The sequence below is a fragment of the Hydractinia symbiolongicarpus genome, chromosome 3, assembly GCF_029227915.1.
Source record: "Hydractinia symbiolongicarpus strain clone_291-10 chromosome 3, HSymV2.1, whole genome shotgun sequence".
Taxonomy (NCBI): domain Eukaryota; kingdom Metazoa; phylum Cnidaria; class Hydrozoa; order Anthoathecata; family Hydractiniidae; genus Hydractinia; species Hydractinia symbiolongicarpus.
Genome location: NC_079877.1, coordinates 22,411,866 through 22,430,534, shown reverse-complemented (window position 1 = coordinate 22,430,534; position 18,669 = coordinate 22,411,866). Strand labels below are relative to the sequence as shown.

General features: G+C 33.9%; 1 protein-coding gene across 2 annotated transcripts; it reads right to left on the bottom strand.

The window, feature by feature from the left end:
* Window positions 1-1,427: 1,427 nt before the first annotated feature.
* Window positions 1,428-15,775, bottom strand: LOC130636224 (zinc finger E-box-binding homeobox 1-like). Of its 2 annotated transcripts, XM_057445880.1 has the most exons (7): window positions 15,642-15,775; window positions 8,749-8,895; window positions 8,612-8,659; window positions 7,890-8,037; window positions 7,524-7,576; window positions 6,523-6,702; window positions 4,468-6,222 (listed from the first exon to the last, which is right to left on the bottom strand). In XM_057445880.1, exons 1-7 carry the CDS (start codon window positions 15,732-15,734, stop codon window positions 5,107-5,109), a joined length of 1,785 nt encoding a protein of 594 aa, XP_057301863.1. In that variant the 5' UTR covers window positions 15,735-15,775; the 3' UTR covers window positions 4,468-5,106. The 2 variants fall into 2 exon arrangements, with proteins under 2 accessions (XP_057301864.1, XP_057301863.1); XM_057445881.1 differs by lacking the exons at window positions 4,468-6,222; window positions 6,523-6,702 and adding an exon at window positions 1,428-2,417.
* Between the last annotated feature and the right edge of the window lie 2,894 nt (window positions 15,776-18,669).

Below are 18,669 nucleotides of genomic sequence, written 5' to 3'. Positions count from 1 at the left end.
TTCCACGCCACACTCCTTTTTCAAAAATGATCAGTTTGACACACAGAATTTAGACAATTCTATATAAGTTTGTTTTACGGAAAAAGGAAAAAAATCCTCAAAGTCAAATACTTCATTAGCTACAAAAACTCACGTATTTTTCTTATGGATGTTAACACTATGGCCTAAAAACACAAAAATAACATTAAAACATTACACCATGGCCTGTAACCTGCAACCTCTATGTGGATGCAACCGAAGAAATAAATTTTCACGACATTTTAATTTCGCGTACAAGAAATTAATTTTTTGGGGAATTTAATTTAGCGGATGGATAATACTTGTTTCTTTAGGCCGAACTGTTGGATAAATCTAAGTATATGTACCTATGGCTCAATCCTCGTTAACTTTTTTAATTTCGTATAGAACAACCTTATTTTTGGCAAGAAAACAAGAAAAATAAAAATTTTAAATTTTAATTTTACATATGGTCGGTCTGAAATATTTTGCAGAAATTTAATTTTGCGGATTTTAACAAAACTCGCGAAATTTAGTTCCGGGGAAAATTAGTTCTCGTAAGATTCGCAGTTTTTCACTTCCCTCGAATAAGTCAGTTTCCTTCATGAACTATGTTCTGCTGGCATATTTTAACAACACGAAACCTTAAAGATGCAGCTTCAAATGGAATTGTTGTAATTTTGTCACAAAATTTTGCAGCAAAAAACGCCGAATTTTTTATTATTTTTCAGGAATTGATTTTCGCGTTCGATTAAGCAGTATATACTTGTCATAAAACAGAAATTTGACACAGAAAAAGTAAAGCAATTTTAGTTTAGGGTTTTGTTCCAAACTTTCCAACAATAAAGCACATTCAAAGTAATATTGAAAGTTCTTTTTATGAGAAAAAATTTCGATGCGAAAAGGTTAAAGGTTTTTGTTCTAACGAGAAGCTACCGTCCTTCTGCCACTGTCTGGTGCAGAAACTTTTTACATGCTGTGTTTCCGCCCTGAGTCATTGGTAAATCCTGGCAGGAGACGTTATACACAATGAAAATATTCTTCTCAAAAACACACTTTGAGCAGGGCGATTTTTGTAGCTTTTCCACCTTTGTTACAATCCTGTCATACAAAACTTTAAAATCATTCCCACTGTCTGCAGGACGTATGTGCTTGTTAGAATTGGGCGTTACCAAATATTATATTTTTATATCTAGAGGGGACACTTATTGGTGGGTGGCGTAAAAATGAAATTAGAGAAAGTACGGTATTTAGTTGAGTTTAAGTTTTAAAAACATTACCAATATATGGAGATGTTATTAGTGATGAGTAATTAGAAGGAAACACGTTAAATCGTACTGAAAAGTTAACGTCTTTACCATGGAAATATTTGTCTTCAAGAACGGCCAAGAGCTTACTCTGTTAAAATTAGTTTAAAATGCACAGACAACTAAAATTCTTAAAATCTGTTCAAAGGTTAGACGTTCAGACATTCCCTAAAATATTTACAAAACGACCTTAGCAAGACTCGTTTTACATTACACCTCTCTCAGAAGAAAAACAAGATTCCTTCAATTATTTACATTTGTTCGCTGTATCCAAAATATTCACATCTATTGAAACATCCAATATTGTTGGGTCCATTCTGTTTGGGAAATTCTTTAAGACTCTTTCAACACTTTGGAATTCGGTTCAGAAGCCTCCGATGTTACAGTTACATGATTTTCAGGGAAAGTCAAATCACTTGTCGGCCTCTCTGACATGACACTCTCCTCCCTCTTAACGGTAATCTCTTGTTCTACAGGCGCATGTGCAACAAGCATATGTTCTTCTTCGTCGTCATGTTTTGATGCTATTAAAGTTTCTACGTCGGAGCGTTTTAAGTAAATAACACCTGCACCAACTTCGACAGGTTGAACTGTCACAAGTTCCTCGTCCCCCAGCTCTCCATCTTCGTGCTGAATGATCACTATGTTTTCGTGCTCTTCTTTACTGTGGTTGCTTTCACCAACATCTTCTTCGTTCTTTTCACTGATAACATCCTCGCTTTCGGTGCGAGCAGTGTCTTGATCATCCTCCTCTTGAGAATGCACAGACATGGTGTAATCTTCCAATCTCTCCGGTGGAGCTTCCTCATCTTTTTGCTCAGTTGTAGTCTCAGCTTGCACAGCAATACTTGCAACTTCGGTTTCTTGCTTTACTCCATCCCGTCTGTAGCGTTTGGTGGAAACAATGTGGGATTGATCTGTTGATTGGTGTGCATTTTGCAGGTGGCGCACCAACACGTAACGTCGGATGAAACCCTTCCCACACACAGAACAAAAATAACAATAGTCTCGCGAATGAGTTCTTTCGTGACGTAGCAGCATGTCTTTTCGCTTAAATCCGAGACTACAAACCTGACATTTGAATTTCCGCTCCTCTTGCTCCTTCTGTAAACGCTAAAACGAAAAAAAGTGAAAATTATTGTGGTATCTCTCCGCTCAGAAAAACAATGCTGTCTTTACATTGGAGTGAAATATTCACTTTGAGCTGGGTACAATGCGAAAAAATGCCATGAGTAGTACAAGTGAAAAAAGGGGAAGTTTTGAACATTTTTTCTAATGGATTTAACAGATTTTAAGGCACCCCACAATCAAAAATACAGAAACGGAAACCCCTTTCTAATATTTCATAATAGGGAATGGTCATATACTGATATAACGAGATTTTGAGCCACCTAGTATCATGCCAAGGCTGCAGAAGCAAATTTTTTTTTAAATAATGGTTTAAAGTGCTATATACAACTACAGCTAGCATAGTTTTCAAAGGATTCTTTCATTTGAAACTTAGTTATATGGACCTGAGTATTTTACAATCTTTTCATAACAGCTAACAGGCGAGACTTACGCAAATAGCACAGGTATATAACTTTAAAAATTTAGTGAAGCGCTTTAACGATACAACATAAAAGGTGTAATATCTATCTTTGTCATTCCTTACGATGAAACTTCGTCAAAGCTATTGCAGTTGTTTAGCTGTTTTTACTTTGCAGAATTAGCTGCCGTCGATGCTCAAAAATTATTCGTGGCATCAGGTTGAGCGATTAAATAAATCGTGTTGCAGATACGGATGGAAAACAAAAAATAACTTTCTCAAAACTTTATATTTACATAGCATAAAATTTAGATTGAATATTTGACACTGTGCTTTAGAAGTACATTCCCAATCTCTTTGAGCTGGATAAAGCATTTGGTCCTAAACCTAGGTCAAGTTTTATCTATCTGACTTATTTTCACAAGGACTGCTTTTAATCTTTTCTGCACATGTACCTTGTTAAAAATTGGTATACTGACAAACACAGTTTATTGGCGTGTCCGAAAATAGCTAAATTTAAGAACTCAAGAACTATGTGTAAAGATGATAGTGAAAAATGTTTTTGGCTTCAATTCATCAAACCGATCTAAAAACATATCATACAAAGTTTTTTTCAATTTTAACTAGAAAGTTAGAAGGCTTTTAACTTCAATAGAAAGCACGGTTTTACATACTGCTGACATCAAAGTGGCTGCACGGACTAATCTGTTAGGAATTATTTTGTAAAATTTTGGTACTAATATTCGAATGTCTTGATTTATTCGGGAGATTTTTTCAATTTAGGAATAAAAAGAAAGGAGAAATGCAATTAAACATTTTTTTTCTCTTCCTTTTTGAGATAAGTTTCTTGTCCTTTAATAAGATATTTACATGGAACCTCCAAGCCATTCCTGTTTTTTTTTTGTTTTTTTCTCGGAAACAGTAGCTCTCATCCCCCCTCCCTAGGTTAAGTACAAAGAAGCAATAAACGCGCAACTTTCCTCGGAACATGATCAACAATAATTCTTTAAAATTTTAAATAAAAAACTATAGGCCTATGGGCAGGGAGCATTTTTCAAATTAAAAAATCAAATCGACAAAAATTCAGATAAAAGGTCGTGAATTTTTATGCAGGGAGTAAGGTACGATCTTTGGGCGCGCAACGTAAAGTGAGTGCAATCGAAGTTCCCTGCACGTAAATTCTAGAAATTTGTGTCATTATTTCACTTTTTACGAATGACACTATGAAACAAAGAAACCGTGTTTTGCTATTTCCCGTAACCTATAGAGATATCTGATTGTGATATATATCGGAATTGTTGTTAACAAAATTATGTTACTAGATGTAACCAAAAAGACATATAAAAACAATATATGAAGTTAATCATTATTTAGATCTGAAAAATACAAGTTAAATACACTATAAAATATTTGGCAAAAAAAAATTCACACATGAATAACATAACAAGGTGTCGTCTACCATTTTTACAAAGTTTTTTAGTTGTTTTCCTCCCTTTTTAGCTATAATTCGGGAAAATCTTAAGGTTCTCAGACACACAGACAGTAAAAATTTCCTAGGCACAATCAAGCATGACCAACATTCCAGTTCCTAACATAAGTGGATAGATACTTGGCGCCGATACCCTGCATAAAATAAATAGAAAAAATTACATGTGAACTTAATTGAAAAAACGCATGTACCCAACTCATGGAATTAAATAAAACGTAACTTAACTACACAACTTTAAAATTAACAATTATTTCGAACAATTACAATACTCAAGGAGCATTAATTATTGCTTGATTTAATCTTTCAGAATTATTTCTTGCGGGTCTTGTTTTGGCGAATTTGGAAATAATTCGCAAAAGATTCCCACAATTTTTTTTGGATGGGGAGAGGTCAATTCGTAGAAAATAAATCCGCCAAATTTAAAAAAAAAATTTTATTCACCGCAGACGTTTTTTCTTAAAAAAAAGTAAAATTAAATAAAATATTTAACATCGAATTTGGCAAAAATAAATCTCACGAAGACAATTCTGTCAGTACTAATCGCAAAAATAAATCTCACGAAAACATGCCTGTCAGTACTAATCGCAGAAATAAATCTCACGAAGACATTCCTGGCAGTACTGATCGCAAAAATAAATCTCACGAAGACATTCCTGGCAGTACTAATTGCAGAAATAAATCTCACGAAGACATTCCTGGCAGTACTAATCGCAGAAATAAATCTCGCGTTCAGTATAGACAATTAAACAAAGAACTTTTGGAAGCAGAATTGGCATCGCCTTTCATCAGACGGGTGCTTTCTCGTCAATGATCAACTCAATTTCCTCTTTTTCGTCACCAATACTTGCATCAGGTTCTTCTTTAACAACCACACAATCCTCTCCACTAAAAGACAAGTCACAATTCGGTGATAACGAAAAAAACGAGTCGGTTGTTTGCCTTGATGACTTGCTAACGTCACACATAGTTGCATATTGGCCGACATTTACAGCATCGTCGACGTCATTTACAGCATCGTCGACGTCGTTTTCATTTATTAGTTTAGCTTGTTCGAAATCCATACTGTGCACCAGGGAGGTATGGCGGTTCAAATCATACCCACGTTTAAAACTTCTTCCGCACACTCCACAATTATTATCACGTCCCTCGCTGTCTGTTAGATTAGGGCAGTGTGATTTCAGCTGATGACTATTCAACTTTTCTTTTGATTTAAAAATTTGAAAACACGTGCCACAAATATAATTCCGTCCAGCAGAAGAGCTCACTTCATTTGAACTTGATACAGCAGTAAGACTCAGTACTGCACCTAGCTTCACTGTATTCGTAATATAAGGACGTTTTTCTTCATGAGGGGACGTAGCAGAATCTCCTAAAGGTTTACTAAACAAAGATGTACCTATAGATGGAACAAAATTTTTTGGAAGTTTTTGTTTAGCGGCCTCATCTTCTTGCTTTTTGCGTACTTCTTGCAAAGTGATATGTTCAGGGTCTATGCTGTGCACCTGTGCGATATGTCTCTTCATATCGAAGCGACGTTTAAACAGTTTTAAGCAAATACGACACGAATGGGGGCGCACTTCGGTTTCTTTATCCTCGTGGTAAATTTTGTTGTGTCGTTTTAAATCGTTTTTAGACTTGAACGTTGTAGAACAGATGTTGCATGTGTGACTAAACCGATGGGACATAAAATGACTCCTCCAGTTTCCAGTGTGTTGCGCCTGCTGCTCTTTTCCACATGCTCTGCAAAGAAACACTAGTCTGACGTACTGATTTACACCCCACTTCTGGATAAGATGCTCCACTTTTTGTATAATTGGTTTTTCAGGATCTGTCAACAAGTGTACATCCTCTTTGGTTAGGACGTTTGTTGTGCATTTTGTTGAACAAGTGTCTTCTTCATCCTGCAAATAAACGAACCTCATATGAATTGCTCCTCATGAAGTTAGCCCCCCTTTTTAAAAAATGCAAAAATATATATCGTTTTAAGTGAAAGTAGTTGACAAAGGGGTAACATCTTGATAACACCACCGCAGGCGGTAATATTTTTCAGATAAAAGCAAGTTATAATTCCAGGAAACAAAAAGAATTACTGTAACTTCTTTTTCGATATCAAGTTTCAGTTGGCTTAACTATTTTGCCACGTTTTCTAACTCTAATAGTGCAGGTAAAAAATATAATCAACAAAAACAACAAACATGAACCTCAGGTCTAAGTCGTATATGCATCATGAAGTGTTTTTTCCATCTTTCTTCCGTCTCAAAAAATGCCTGTTCTTCGCTGCAAATCCGACAAATGAACGCTATTCTTACAAAAGGGTTTTCCCAGCGTAAAGCTAAATCATTCGCGTCTTTGGTAAAGTGTACATCAGCCACATTTGATTTCTATAGAAAAAGACATAAGCGAAAATCAACAGCAATTTTTTTCCAAAGACGTTTCTGAAGTATTTAAAAAAAAGGTCCTCTGTCTTTAACAAAAAACTTCATCAGTATTAAAGTTGCTCAGAAACACCAGCACTTTAACAGGTATTTTTTATGGCTTTCTTTAATACAAATGCAGCTTTATGTTGTTATTTTTGTTTTTATTCTCAAAAAAAAAGAAGAAGAAAGATGATATTACCTGTAAAAGTGCTTGTGTTCCAAAAAGTTGAAACTGGAATGCTCATGAAAGCTTTGCATCATTGCAATAGTCAGAAAAAAAGTGGTGTTATATTTACAGTTTTTTTTTTAATTTATTAACCTATCGCGTTAGTGAGGCACTTGTTTTATTGTTTACTGCTACATGTTGCATTCACATTCACATAACTGCTTTTATGGTTGGAGTAGAATATTCATATTCTACTCCAGCCATAAAAAGGAGTTATTAACCATGCATGAAAATATATTTTCACTCCATGGAAGCAGACGTAATATGGTGCTCGCCGGCTACTCGATCACACTGCTGCAACATAAATAGAAATTGCTATTGCAGAATTTATCTATCAGTTTCGCCATGACCTTTGCAAACATATTGTCAAAAATGACGAATGTGGGAAACTTGTCAAGGGTCGTTTCCATTTTGCTTCATTTTTCGCTCAATGGAAGAGCCTTAAGGCCATGTAACATACGTTGAATGGGAAATAAAACAGGACTAAAAACCACCAACAATAATAAAAACAATATAATACACACAATAGACAGAAACACATATAAAAATGTTTGCTTACAGCTTTCTCTTCTTCGTCTCTGGTTTGAGCATCTACGTTTTGCACTACATGGCCTAAACATAAAACTTTAATTTTTGGAGTCTTCACTTCAAATTTGAAAAAAATGAAATCCCATTGGCTACATTGGCTCTAATTGATTGGAAATACGCAACACAACCATTTTTACAATTACCCAAAACTATAAAGGTTAACATCAGGAAGTTTTTCTTAACGAAAATAAGTTTAAATTAAGAAAGATTAAAGTTTTAAATTTACTTCCCATTAATACGGTCAAGAAAAGCGAAGTAACAATCACAAAACGTAATAAGTTGGATAGTACAAACCGCTATCTAGCAATCACAAAACGTAATAACCGCATCTACCTACCAGACACAGTTGTTGCAGCAGATTTAACAGACTTTGCAGCTTCATGCTTCACAGAAGACAAAATTCGTGGTTTAATTATCGTTCCAACATTGTGTTCTTCAGCAGGATTTATCGATTTTGATTCTTTGGCGGAGGATTGAGGTGGAAGCTGCAAAACAACATAATTAAATACATCTACCTTATTCACAAAAATTTCAATTTGTTAAACAAAGAAAAAGGTCGTTTTGCGAAGTTTCTTTCTGGTGGCAGCCGTTGTCATAAGTTTAAGAAAAAAAAATTCAGCTTAAAAAACCTCCTTGTGTAAATCATAAGGATCAAAAGCCCAAAAGTAAAAATATAATAATAATAATACTATCAGATCTTAATATAATACCAGAATACATCTGATTATCGAACAAGAACATATAAACATTTTGAACTTAAGGATTTTATAGAGTTCGGCTTCACTTGAAATATTTACACTCCTGATATGAGTCTCTACTTTAATATCTCAAATTTGAGTGACCACAAGCTACGGTTAATAGATGGCATGCCAGTATTTTACTCTTGCTGTGACACCATTTAGCATTGGAATGTAGGGTTAGATAAGAATTCCTTTCTTGAAATTCGATCGGTTAAATGTTTATTTTCATTTTATATACATTTTCACAGAACAGAATACTGTCTGCCTTTTTACTAGAAGGTTTCAAGTAAATCAGGTCAGTTATAAAAAATTAAATTACCCCCTCTTCATAACAGGCTTGTTCATCATTCTCCAACTGAATCCTTGGCTAAAACAAAACATAACATTTATTAACTATTTTTTTGCATACAATGCAACAATAAATCTTTATATACACAAATCTTTATATACACAAACCTTTTTTCGTAGTGGATCTCGAATATCTTCAGATTTTACTCTATTGACGAAACCCCAAAATTGATCAAGCAGGTTTTGATATTTCAACAGGTTGTCTTCTGCCTCCCAAGAGCTTTCCCACTTCACTTTATAAAACTTTTTGCCATTCTAAGAAAAAAATTTACAAAGTGAACTAAATTACGAACATAAGTTGCAAATTTAATAAAGAGCATCATTTTAATAAAAGGTCATCATTCATTGCTATGTCAGAGTGGTTTTCTAAGACATGAGGACGGCTAAGTCATTAATTTCTCCTCCCCAGTTCCACAAAAAGTTTGTCCAGTTGAATCATGTTATTTCGCAGCTAACAATAACTATTTAATTTTATATTGTTTTTATTAACAATGGAATCATAGGCTCGTCTGAGTCTTTTTTCCTGAAAATATGATCAAGTGACTTTCTCCTAAAGTTAAATCTCCACTAGACGATTTTAAAGACAATTTTTATAACCATCGCTGTAAAATTCGCAAAGAAAACAAAGTATAGTGAAGAAGCACAAAAAATTAATTTCTAGACAATTGTTTCAAATTCAAGATGGCTGATGTCATAGTCATAAGAAAAAAAGATGTCTCATGACTATGCTGATGTCAACATCTCAGCATCATAGAAAATTGTTTTTTTAATGTTGCATACTTAAACAGTGTGCTTAGCATTATATACCTGAATAAACTTTGTTTTCTAGCCATGACAGGTGTTAAAATTTACATAAAAAAACACTAAATATCAACAAATAGATCTTCTTGTTTACTATTGTACCAGGGTTGCCATCTTTTTTACAAAGTCAAATTTAACAACATTATTTGAGAATTTTCGACTTTGTGAAAACAGGATGGTAGATATTTTCATAAAAAAATGACAACATTTGAGGATATTTTCATTTTTTTATTTGTGCTGATGTCAACATCTCAGCATCATAGAAAATTGTTTTTTTAATGTTGCATACTTAAACAGTGTGCTTAGCATTATATGTCCCTGTACTGAATGTGTCCCTGTACTGAATGCGCAGCTAATTCATCCTTAAATCTTTTTTCAGTTTATGCATATCTCGAATGATAAGGGATGTACTTATCTAATAGTGTATACCCCATATTATGTAAACATCTAAAGTCCAAAATTCATTTTTCTTGTTAACATTCTCTGTTAACTGGCAACACTTCATAACTATGACATGATATCTGTAGCCTTGGGTCTAGAATCTGCTCTACTAACAATTTCACTGGTACCCAAACTTATGTAATTTACAAAATAGATAACCAACGCTGGGTAGCTTGCCAACAACAAAAATTGAGTATGGTGGAGCAAGACATTTTAATCTATTGTTATCTTTGTAACAGTTCATTGAAAACAACATAAATTTATATGTGATGATTCCAGGGAATTTAATAACAAACTAAATTTTCACTTATCAATGTGTTATATCCCTACATCTTAAAAATTTATTGCTGCATAAATTATAATCAGATAATGGTGGCACCAGCTAAGAAAAAACTCAGTTTAACTAACTATGAAAACCAAATCAAGGAATTTGGGGATATTTAATCAATGTTATGCTTTTCTTTTTGGATGATTATTTTCTAGAAAAAGGAAGCAAACAAAAAATTGAAAAAGACCAAATAAGATTAGCTAGTTACCTAGGTTTTTAGAACAAGTCAACATTATTTTTTACAGGATCAAGATCTAAAAAATAAAGTAAGAGGATGCCAATCTCTATCAAAAATGTTAAGAGTTTGGGCATTTTGTTTACTTTACAAGGGAGTACATTTGTATGTAGCTCTTAAACCAAGGAGCTCTATATCGCGCGCATTTTCATGTAGTTCTTGTTACAAAAAGAGAAATAACATGCCCAAGAAAGCACCCAGAGCTAAACATGCAAGGATAAAGGTCAAAATTGGTAAATTTAGGTCTGGTATTGATACTTGTATAACAACGTCGTTCAAATGGTTTTTTATGGCAGATGCAAATCCAAGATGGGGTTGATGTTCCCTGATATAAGACACAAGTTTATAAGGAACACAAAGCTACATAACTGCTAACTGATCATGTTTTAAAATTTTTTTTAAATGTTCAGGGCTTTTTATCAAGAGCATTTTTAGAGTAAGATTAAAACGGGGGTCAGGATCTAAGCTTTAACAAAAAATATGTAACTACATGTGTACATGTTTGTGTTTACATATTTAAATTAACTGAAGCAAAATGGTAAAAATAAAAGGAATGTTTTCAACCTTACTAAAAATAAAAGTTAAGCATCCACTTTTTATTAATTGCTTATTTTACTAACATTTTCATCACTAAAAGTGCAACAGCGGCTTTAATAAAAAGCAGTAGGAACTTATTTGTTGTATTAAATCTCCATGTTTCTGCCATGTGTAGGCAACACATAGATGAAGCATTGCATTCTCCTTTAAGGTGTCTTGTAAGATAATTAATTATACCTACTACAGTTACCTTGAGACTCAGTGCCGTTTATGCTAAAATCACATATAAGAGGACGTTTTTTAAGTTCTGTGTTGTATCTTTAGAGTCATGATTTCTGTTGAGTGTGGTTTGTAAAAAGTGATTTAGTAAGTTTGCTTATATGGTTGTTTATTAGTTTTAAGTTCTGTGTTTTCAGTTGTGTTTTTACTCTGCTCCGTCCTTTTTTTATAAGCTTCTATGTGTGTTCTTAGTTCAATAATTTTCTATGTTTCTACCGCTCTGTATTTTGTATTTATTTAGCCTATATCTATGTGAACATTGAGTAAATCAGCTGTTCGGTTGTTTTTATTTCTTGTTTGGACAACCCAACCATAAAATTTCCATGTTTACGAAAAAAAAGAAGAAATTGTACACATTTTCTAACCCATGACCTGACCTTGGGCTTCTGTTTCCTCGGAAAATTATTCTTCAAGTTTGCTTTTATCCTCGGAAAATTATTTTTTAATTTTGCTTTGTATCCTCAAAAAATTATTCTTTAAATTAAAAAAAAGAACACTACAAAAAGAACAACTAAAATGTACGAATAAGATATGAAGCGTTTCATAAGTAAAAAACTCTCACATGGTGAGGTAAGTATAAACACTGTTAAGACAATGAAACTACTATATATATAAAAATGCAATCTTTCCTAGGACTTTAAAGAATGGGTTAAGAAGAATAGAAGTTAAGCTCAAAAATATATTTTTACGTCACACCATTCTGAAATAGTACCGTTTTTTTTAGATTCAACATGTATTTTCCAGAAAAAAGAAAATTAAAACAGACTGACTAAATCAGTGTTTTTTAGGTGATTAAACAAAATATATTCGCAATTTTTAATAAGAATATAAATACAATTAATAAAAAAACTTAAAGCAAACTTTTTTTGTTGCTTTGCAAGCAATTTAATTGACGTAATAAAAAGAATGCTGTCTTACTTGCCTGCTTAACAGCCATATTGTACTATTATCGATCCTCAGAGAAAACAAATCAAGTTATCGATAAGTATAGCTTAGCATTGTTTACCGCTGTATAGCCTTTTTTAAGTAATTACTGCTAAAAAGCTATCGATAATAACAGTTTGTCATTAAATTCCCTGGAATCATCACATATACATTATCATGAAACTAGACGTATGTGCAGATTCCTTTTGTTAATTTGCTTTACCAAGTTTTTCAAATTCCATTTTAATTATTAACAAGACTCACTAATACAAATGTACAACTGTGAAATATTGATAACAATGAAATAACAAAATTCTAAAATTTTTGCTCACAGGAAATACAACCTATTATTCACAGATCTGCTTATTCTGTATTCTTCTTCTTAGATATAAAATAATGTTTTTGGGAAAATATTGTTAACATAATTTAGAGCACCAAAATGTGGCCCAAGACAGAGTTTTTTAAAAAATAATTTTTCGAGGAAAAATTTCTGATAACATGAATTACAGCCTGCCAAGCACGGAGTGTCACGCTATTGGAAAGTATATACATGTCGATTTTTGTTTTTGTTGAAATATACGTTATGTAAAAATGACCATAACTTTATAATAACAATCAGAAAGTAGAATTTTAGAATTCGAACAGCGAATAGTATTACATCAATAAGTATAGCTATATAATTGGTATCCAATCTGTTTGTTCGTTAGAGATAGTTGAGAACTTCTGTTACTTAGGTGATATGTTGGGCAGTGAAGGGGGTGTTGAAAGAAGTGTTACTTGCAGGATAGGTTCTGCTTGGAAAAAGTTCAGAGAGTTACTTCCTTTGTTGACTAGCAGAGTCCTGTCAATTGAGGTAAAAGGTAGGTTGTATGAGGCCTGGGTAAGAAGTGTTATGTTGTACAGTAGTGAGACATGGGCAGTGAAGCAGGAAGATCTTGACCGTTTAGATAGGAATGATATGAGAATGGTTAGGTGGATGTGTAACGCCAGTCTGAGAGACAGAAAGAGTTCAGATGAGCTAAGAAGCAGGCTAAGTCTCCGTAGAATTAAAGATGTTATCCAGATAAGAAGATTGAATTGGCTGGGGCACTTGGAAAGAATGGAGGAGGATAATTGGGTAAGTAAGTGTAGAGACTTGATAGTTCCTGGGGCAAAGCCCAGAGGCAGACCGAGAAAGACTTGGCAGGAGGTTATAAGGACAGACTTGATGCAGAGGAAGTTGAGTTTAGATCTAACACAGTCTAGATAAGATTGGAAGAGGGTCATTAATATACCCCGTCCAACCCATATGGAAAATGGACGTTAAGCCGAGAATGATGATGATGATGATGATGATATAAACACCACATCAAGACTATATCAAATGCGTTTTTTTCTTTATGTAAATAATTATACACTAACCTTGCGCTATTATAAAATTGTTACATATTTTTTTGTCTAAGTGTAAAAATATTATAGAAATGAATAAATGTTAGAAATATGTTAATAAGAAAATGAGGCTCAAAACGCTGCAATATTTTAAAAATATCACAATGCTCAAGTTAATTTTCAGTCAGTTTTTTCCGTTGGAATCTGTTCTAAGACAACTCATTTCTAAAAAGAAAATAGCCTTGTTTCTGGGTTAATTTACATAACAAAAAGCATGTATGATATCTTACAGAGTGGCGCCGTAGATTAGTGGTTATAGCTCTCGTACTCTGTGCGGGAGACCGGGGTTCGATTCCTCTTGACGGCGATTCAACATGGGCGAGTGAATGTTACCATAGCCCCGGGTTAACCCAAGCCATGTGAGGGAAATTGGGAAGATGGCACACTGTGTGGGCCGTTGGATGTTGCCGGGAGTTGTCTAGTAGAGCGCGGGCTCTAATTGGGTCTGCGTAGCTCAAAATGAGCATTAAATACTCTAGGACTCTCCATCTACGCCATGGCCCCTCCTGAAAATAATAGACAGGGTATAATCCTAGATATTTGTGAGGCTAGCCATGTAAAATATGCACATCTATCTATCTACAATGATAGTTACAACAGAATAGCCCACATCTAACCATCACGTAGAAACTACAGCATGGAAGACGTTCTAACATATCAACTTATTAATATTATTGGTTGCAGTGTAGCTAGCGATATCTGTAAACACCTTTATACCGTAAACATAAATTATAAATTACTTTCAAAAGATGCAAGCTTCTGATTTATGCTTACATATTTCCAATATATTTTGCCATATCTTAAGTTAAAACAGCTACACTGGTGAACAGCTAGTACAAAAGATATGAAGCGAATTAGTGTCAATAATCGGCAGGTAAGTCCTTGAATTAGTTTTTAAATTCAACGAGTCTCAAATCAGTTTACTAAGTAAAGGAGGCAAATCAGATCTCTTTCCAGATTGTTGAGTCAATCAACTACAAGGCCACCCTCAAAAATATAATTGGTTAGCGTCACCCAACCGACTCACTTTGAAAGGCGAAAATCGAGTCGGTAAATTTGTAAAAAATAAACTAAACAATCCACGAAAAATCTTCGACATTCAACAAAATCCATCATTTACCTTTTCAGCGGTCCTCCAATATAAGGTTGTTATGTCCGAATGTTATTTCGATATGGGACTGCGCTGCGCTACTCAGTGACCATATTTTTCTGCTTCGCATTTATACAAAATTACAAGCAAAAACCATGGGACCGACATTGACTGACAAAAATGGAACTTGAAACAGAGGCTAAAAATACAGCCGGCGTACATTTAAAACGAAAAACAAAATATGGCTGCGAAATATAGTATTTTTGTAATTTTTCATGAAAAATTTTAATATGACTGACCAACCGACTTACTGTTGTAATTAGAAATGACGCTAACCAAAAATATTTTTGACGGTGGCCTAATAAAAGGATTTCTTTTTAACATAAAATTCATCAAATTAGAGGTATGGCCAAATGGTTAAGGTGTTATTTGAAAAGCAAGCAATACGGTTTCGCATCCCTGAGTTGGAGACTTTCTGGAATAAAACTTTGCATAAGAAAGCCTTTTGATTAAATAGGAATTGACCATTTATGACATAGTTCAACTAACTAGCTAAGTTAGTTACACTTTTAAAACTAAGCTGAGATAGTAAATAGGATTCATAAATATCCTAATGGGTCTCCCATTGAAATCACAGGAGATTTTGTTTTTGTTTTTGTTGACATAAGAAACGTACAAAAATTAATTTGGATTAGCATGCCGTCAAACTCCTGGCTGATAGGAGAATTCGCACTAGTGAGAATCTAGTTAACTGAATCAGAGTACGACACCCAAAAGCAGCAATTATAGCCAGCCAGCTAGCTAGCTATGTGTCTAGCACAAGTTAACAGCTCTGCTCTGGTGGACAGATATTTGCAACAGAAAAACTAGTGACAAATGAAAAATTAGTTCGTGTTTTACATACAAAAGATGGAAATCATACATAATAAGTAACTTACATCTAATTTGTAATCTATAACTTTCTTCACGATTTTTTCCTTGTTCGCAAATGGTGGAAAATTTCCCGAAATTTGTTGTCCTTGAACCGCCATCTTCAAAGATGATAGAGGGAGGTCGAGGGAGGATCTTGGTATTTTCTCGCGCCCGACAAAGGCGGAGACGTCACAATCTTGCCCAGGCTCTTTTTACATAATATCGTTGAAAAAAATTACGGAGAGGATTACTTTTGAAACTAATCAGGCAGACAAATAAGGAACTTCGCAACCTCAATCCCTGGAATTCTAAAACAATTTATTTCTTGCGATGGCTTTAAAGCGCGCACACACCACACACACAAAACGCTTTGCGCTTTTTTATGCTGAAGTAAGTTAACAACAACGCTCTTTCTATATTATGCTGTATTTTAAACATATTTTGGACAGCAGTGACTTTAAACAATGTCAGTTTCGACTTGGAGATGGCTTTCAACCAGTACTAATCACTCTATGTATTTTAAACGGTCGAATTAAGGGTAGATCTATGCAATACCAACCTAGATCTTAGAGCATTTTGACGTTATGATAAATTTGGTAGTATCTAAAATTCCGCGTACTTAAATCATATTATCCTTAGCTGTGATTACCAATTACACATAAAAGGAAGTTTATTTTAAAGGGCTTTTGGATACGAGATTGTTTATTATTATAATCTAAACTTTATTTACTTCTTTTTTGTAGGTCATGCTATATTTCTTTTGTCCTTAGCAGTTTTGGGTTGGGTTGCATCTGTACCCAGATTACAAGTTACGTGTATGTACAAATGTTGAATCTAGTAATGATGCTTCTGGCAACTCATCTAAAATCTTGAAGAAAGTTGTTCAAACAGTTACAGATTGCCGACATTTTTTGAATATGGCCGAAACCGTCGATTGGTTGATACGGTAGGCTACAAACCTTAACTTCTTTAAATACCTAGCGTTAGCCATACAATACAGATAGCGTTTAAAATATGTTTAGTAGCGCTTTTTAATAATCACAGCATTGCGGGATAAATAATGTTACACGCTAATTTAGGTTCTGGCTGGCGAAAGTTTCTTTATTTAAAGTATTTTAGATTTTTAGGGCGAAGGTGTATTGGAATGGAATTAATAAATTAGCAATTTACCTGATTCAAAAACACTTTTGATATCATAAAACAAAACGTACTGACATTTGATAAATGAGAAAAAAACAACCCAAAGGTATCCAAACAGGATAACTTAGTGTTAAAACGTGCATGGAACATGTAAACGTTTTTAAATTTAGTGTATTGTCAAACTAAATGTTTCCTAACACACGTATTGCACGCCACTCAGACAAACGTCCATGCGTTATTGGAAGGCGCTTATTGGAATCGAGCACTACTATTTAGACTTAAATAACGGATTATTAAATCTAACGATGCAGTTTATTTGATTAGTAATACTTAAACTTATATACTTGAAATTATATTTTGGATTTGGACACGGTTTGCACATGCGACCATTATAGCTGCAGTTTTCTTCCTTCACTCAAAGAAGATAACATATACATGATAATGGCATTTCATCTAACTTTAATAACAGTGATTTTCATGTTCCAACAAGAACCAGCGATGTTATAAACAACGATTTAATACATGCTGTTAAAGATTGCGGAACAACATCTTTCCACTTTTAAACCATGAAATAGGCGGCAAGGAGTTCGTTACACTTATCGAAAGAGTATTTAAAAGAATAATACAATGGGATGAAAACTTCTTTACTCTCCTGCGACCTAACAAGAACAGTATATCAATGGGTCGCTCACCCACATAATAAACAAGTATAATGTATTGACAAACAAATATTGAATTGCATTTTTAATTCTTTTTTAAGCGTGAAGTAATTAAAATCTTTCTAGCTCGAAATTTCTCTTCCGTATAGAATCACTTCATTTTTAGTTAGCTAGCTACAATTTCAAAGTGATCCTCAGTGCCTAGCTAGATAATTATCTGCACATCTGTAACCACAGTCGCCTTTCTTATTTTAAATATCTGTTTTCATCCTTACGATAAATCCCAGTTTTCCTGCATAAAAAACATTCACTTGTTTCTGGCTTTACCTCGACCGTTTTATTAGAGTTGACTTGCCACAAATTTCTATTGTTTTAAAATGAAATAAGCAATGCTTAACCAGTAATTTACGGTAAAAACTTGTGTTATTGTTTAGTTGAGTAGTTGTAGCACTTCCACAACACCATACAGCTTAAATGATAGCGACAAATGACGCATAGCTTTCTTTTAAAGAAGCGATAGCATTTCCATTCGAAATAAAGAGCAGAGAATAACAGTAAATGATCTGTTTATATAGAAGTAGCCGATAAGGCCCCTGGAAAAATTCACTTAGCCTGAAGAACAATAAAAATTAAAAAATCCGTCATTTTAATTTTAACGACGTAAGCAATGACCTGTTCATACAGAAAGAATTTTCGAAAATTCATTTGGCCGTTGGCTCTATTGTGTAGAGCTTGAAAATGTATATGATCGTGTACTTTTAAGCAATGTTTGAAGAGATATTGGAGTTTACAGGTACTTTGGTGACGTCATCAACCCGTCTGTTCCCAAAAACAAGTGGTATGACCCAACATTTGGGAAATTACCCTTTTCTTTGGTCCTCGGTGGGCCCTAGTTACCCACGCAGAAGATGACGAAAGTTATTTTCAGCCGTTTCCATTATATAAGACCTTAAACATAAAAGTGCAATGCAACGACTTCACTAATTAAGCAAAAGGTTTTGGTTGTGGCTACTTTTAGCTACCTCCAGCGAAGTAGGTAAATATAGATGGTCACATAGATGTTACATATAGCTAGATATTTTTTATTTTACTATAAAATTAGGCAAAATTCTAAAATTTATCAATAAGATTTTTCTTTGATACTCCGAAAGGGTCTATATTTTGCTCATAACATTGTAAAAAAAATATTCAAACTGATGCTCAATTTTGGAACTTGTTCCGCACAATAAAAAAAATCGATGACGTTTTAGCTAGA

Coding starts and splice junctions, on each gene's coding strand:
- LOC130636224 (XM_057445880.1), bottom strand. CDS start 15,734: ATGGCGGTTCAAGGACAACAAATTTCGGGAAATTTTCCACCATTTGCG. Junction 7,577..7,889: donor TGCTGCAACAACTGTGTCTG/GTAGGTAGATGC, acceptor TTTTATGTTTAG/GCCATGTAGTGCAAAACGTA. Junction 6,703..7,523: donor GAGACGAAGAAGAGAAAGCT/GTAAGCAAACAT, acceptor CTTTTTCTATAG/AAATCAAATGTGGCTGATGT.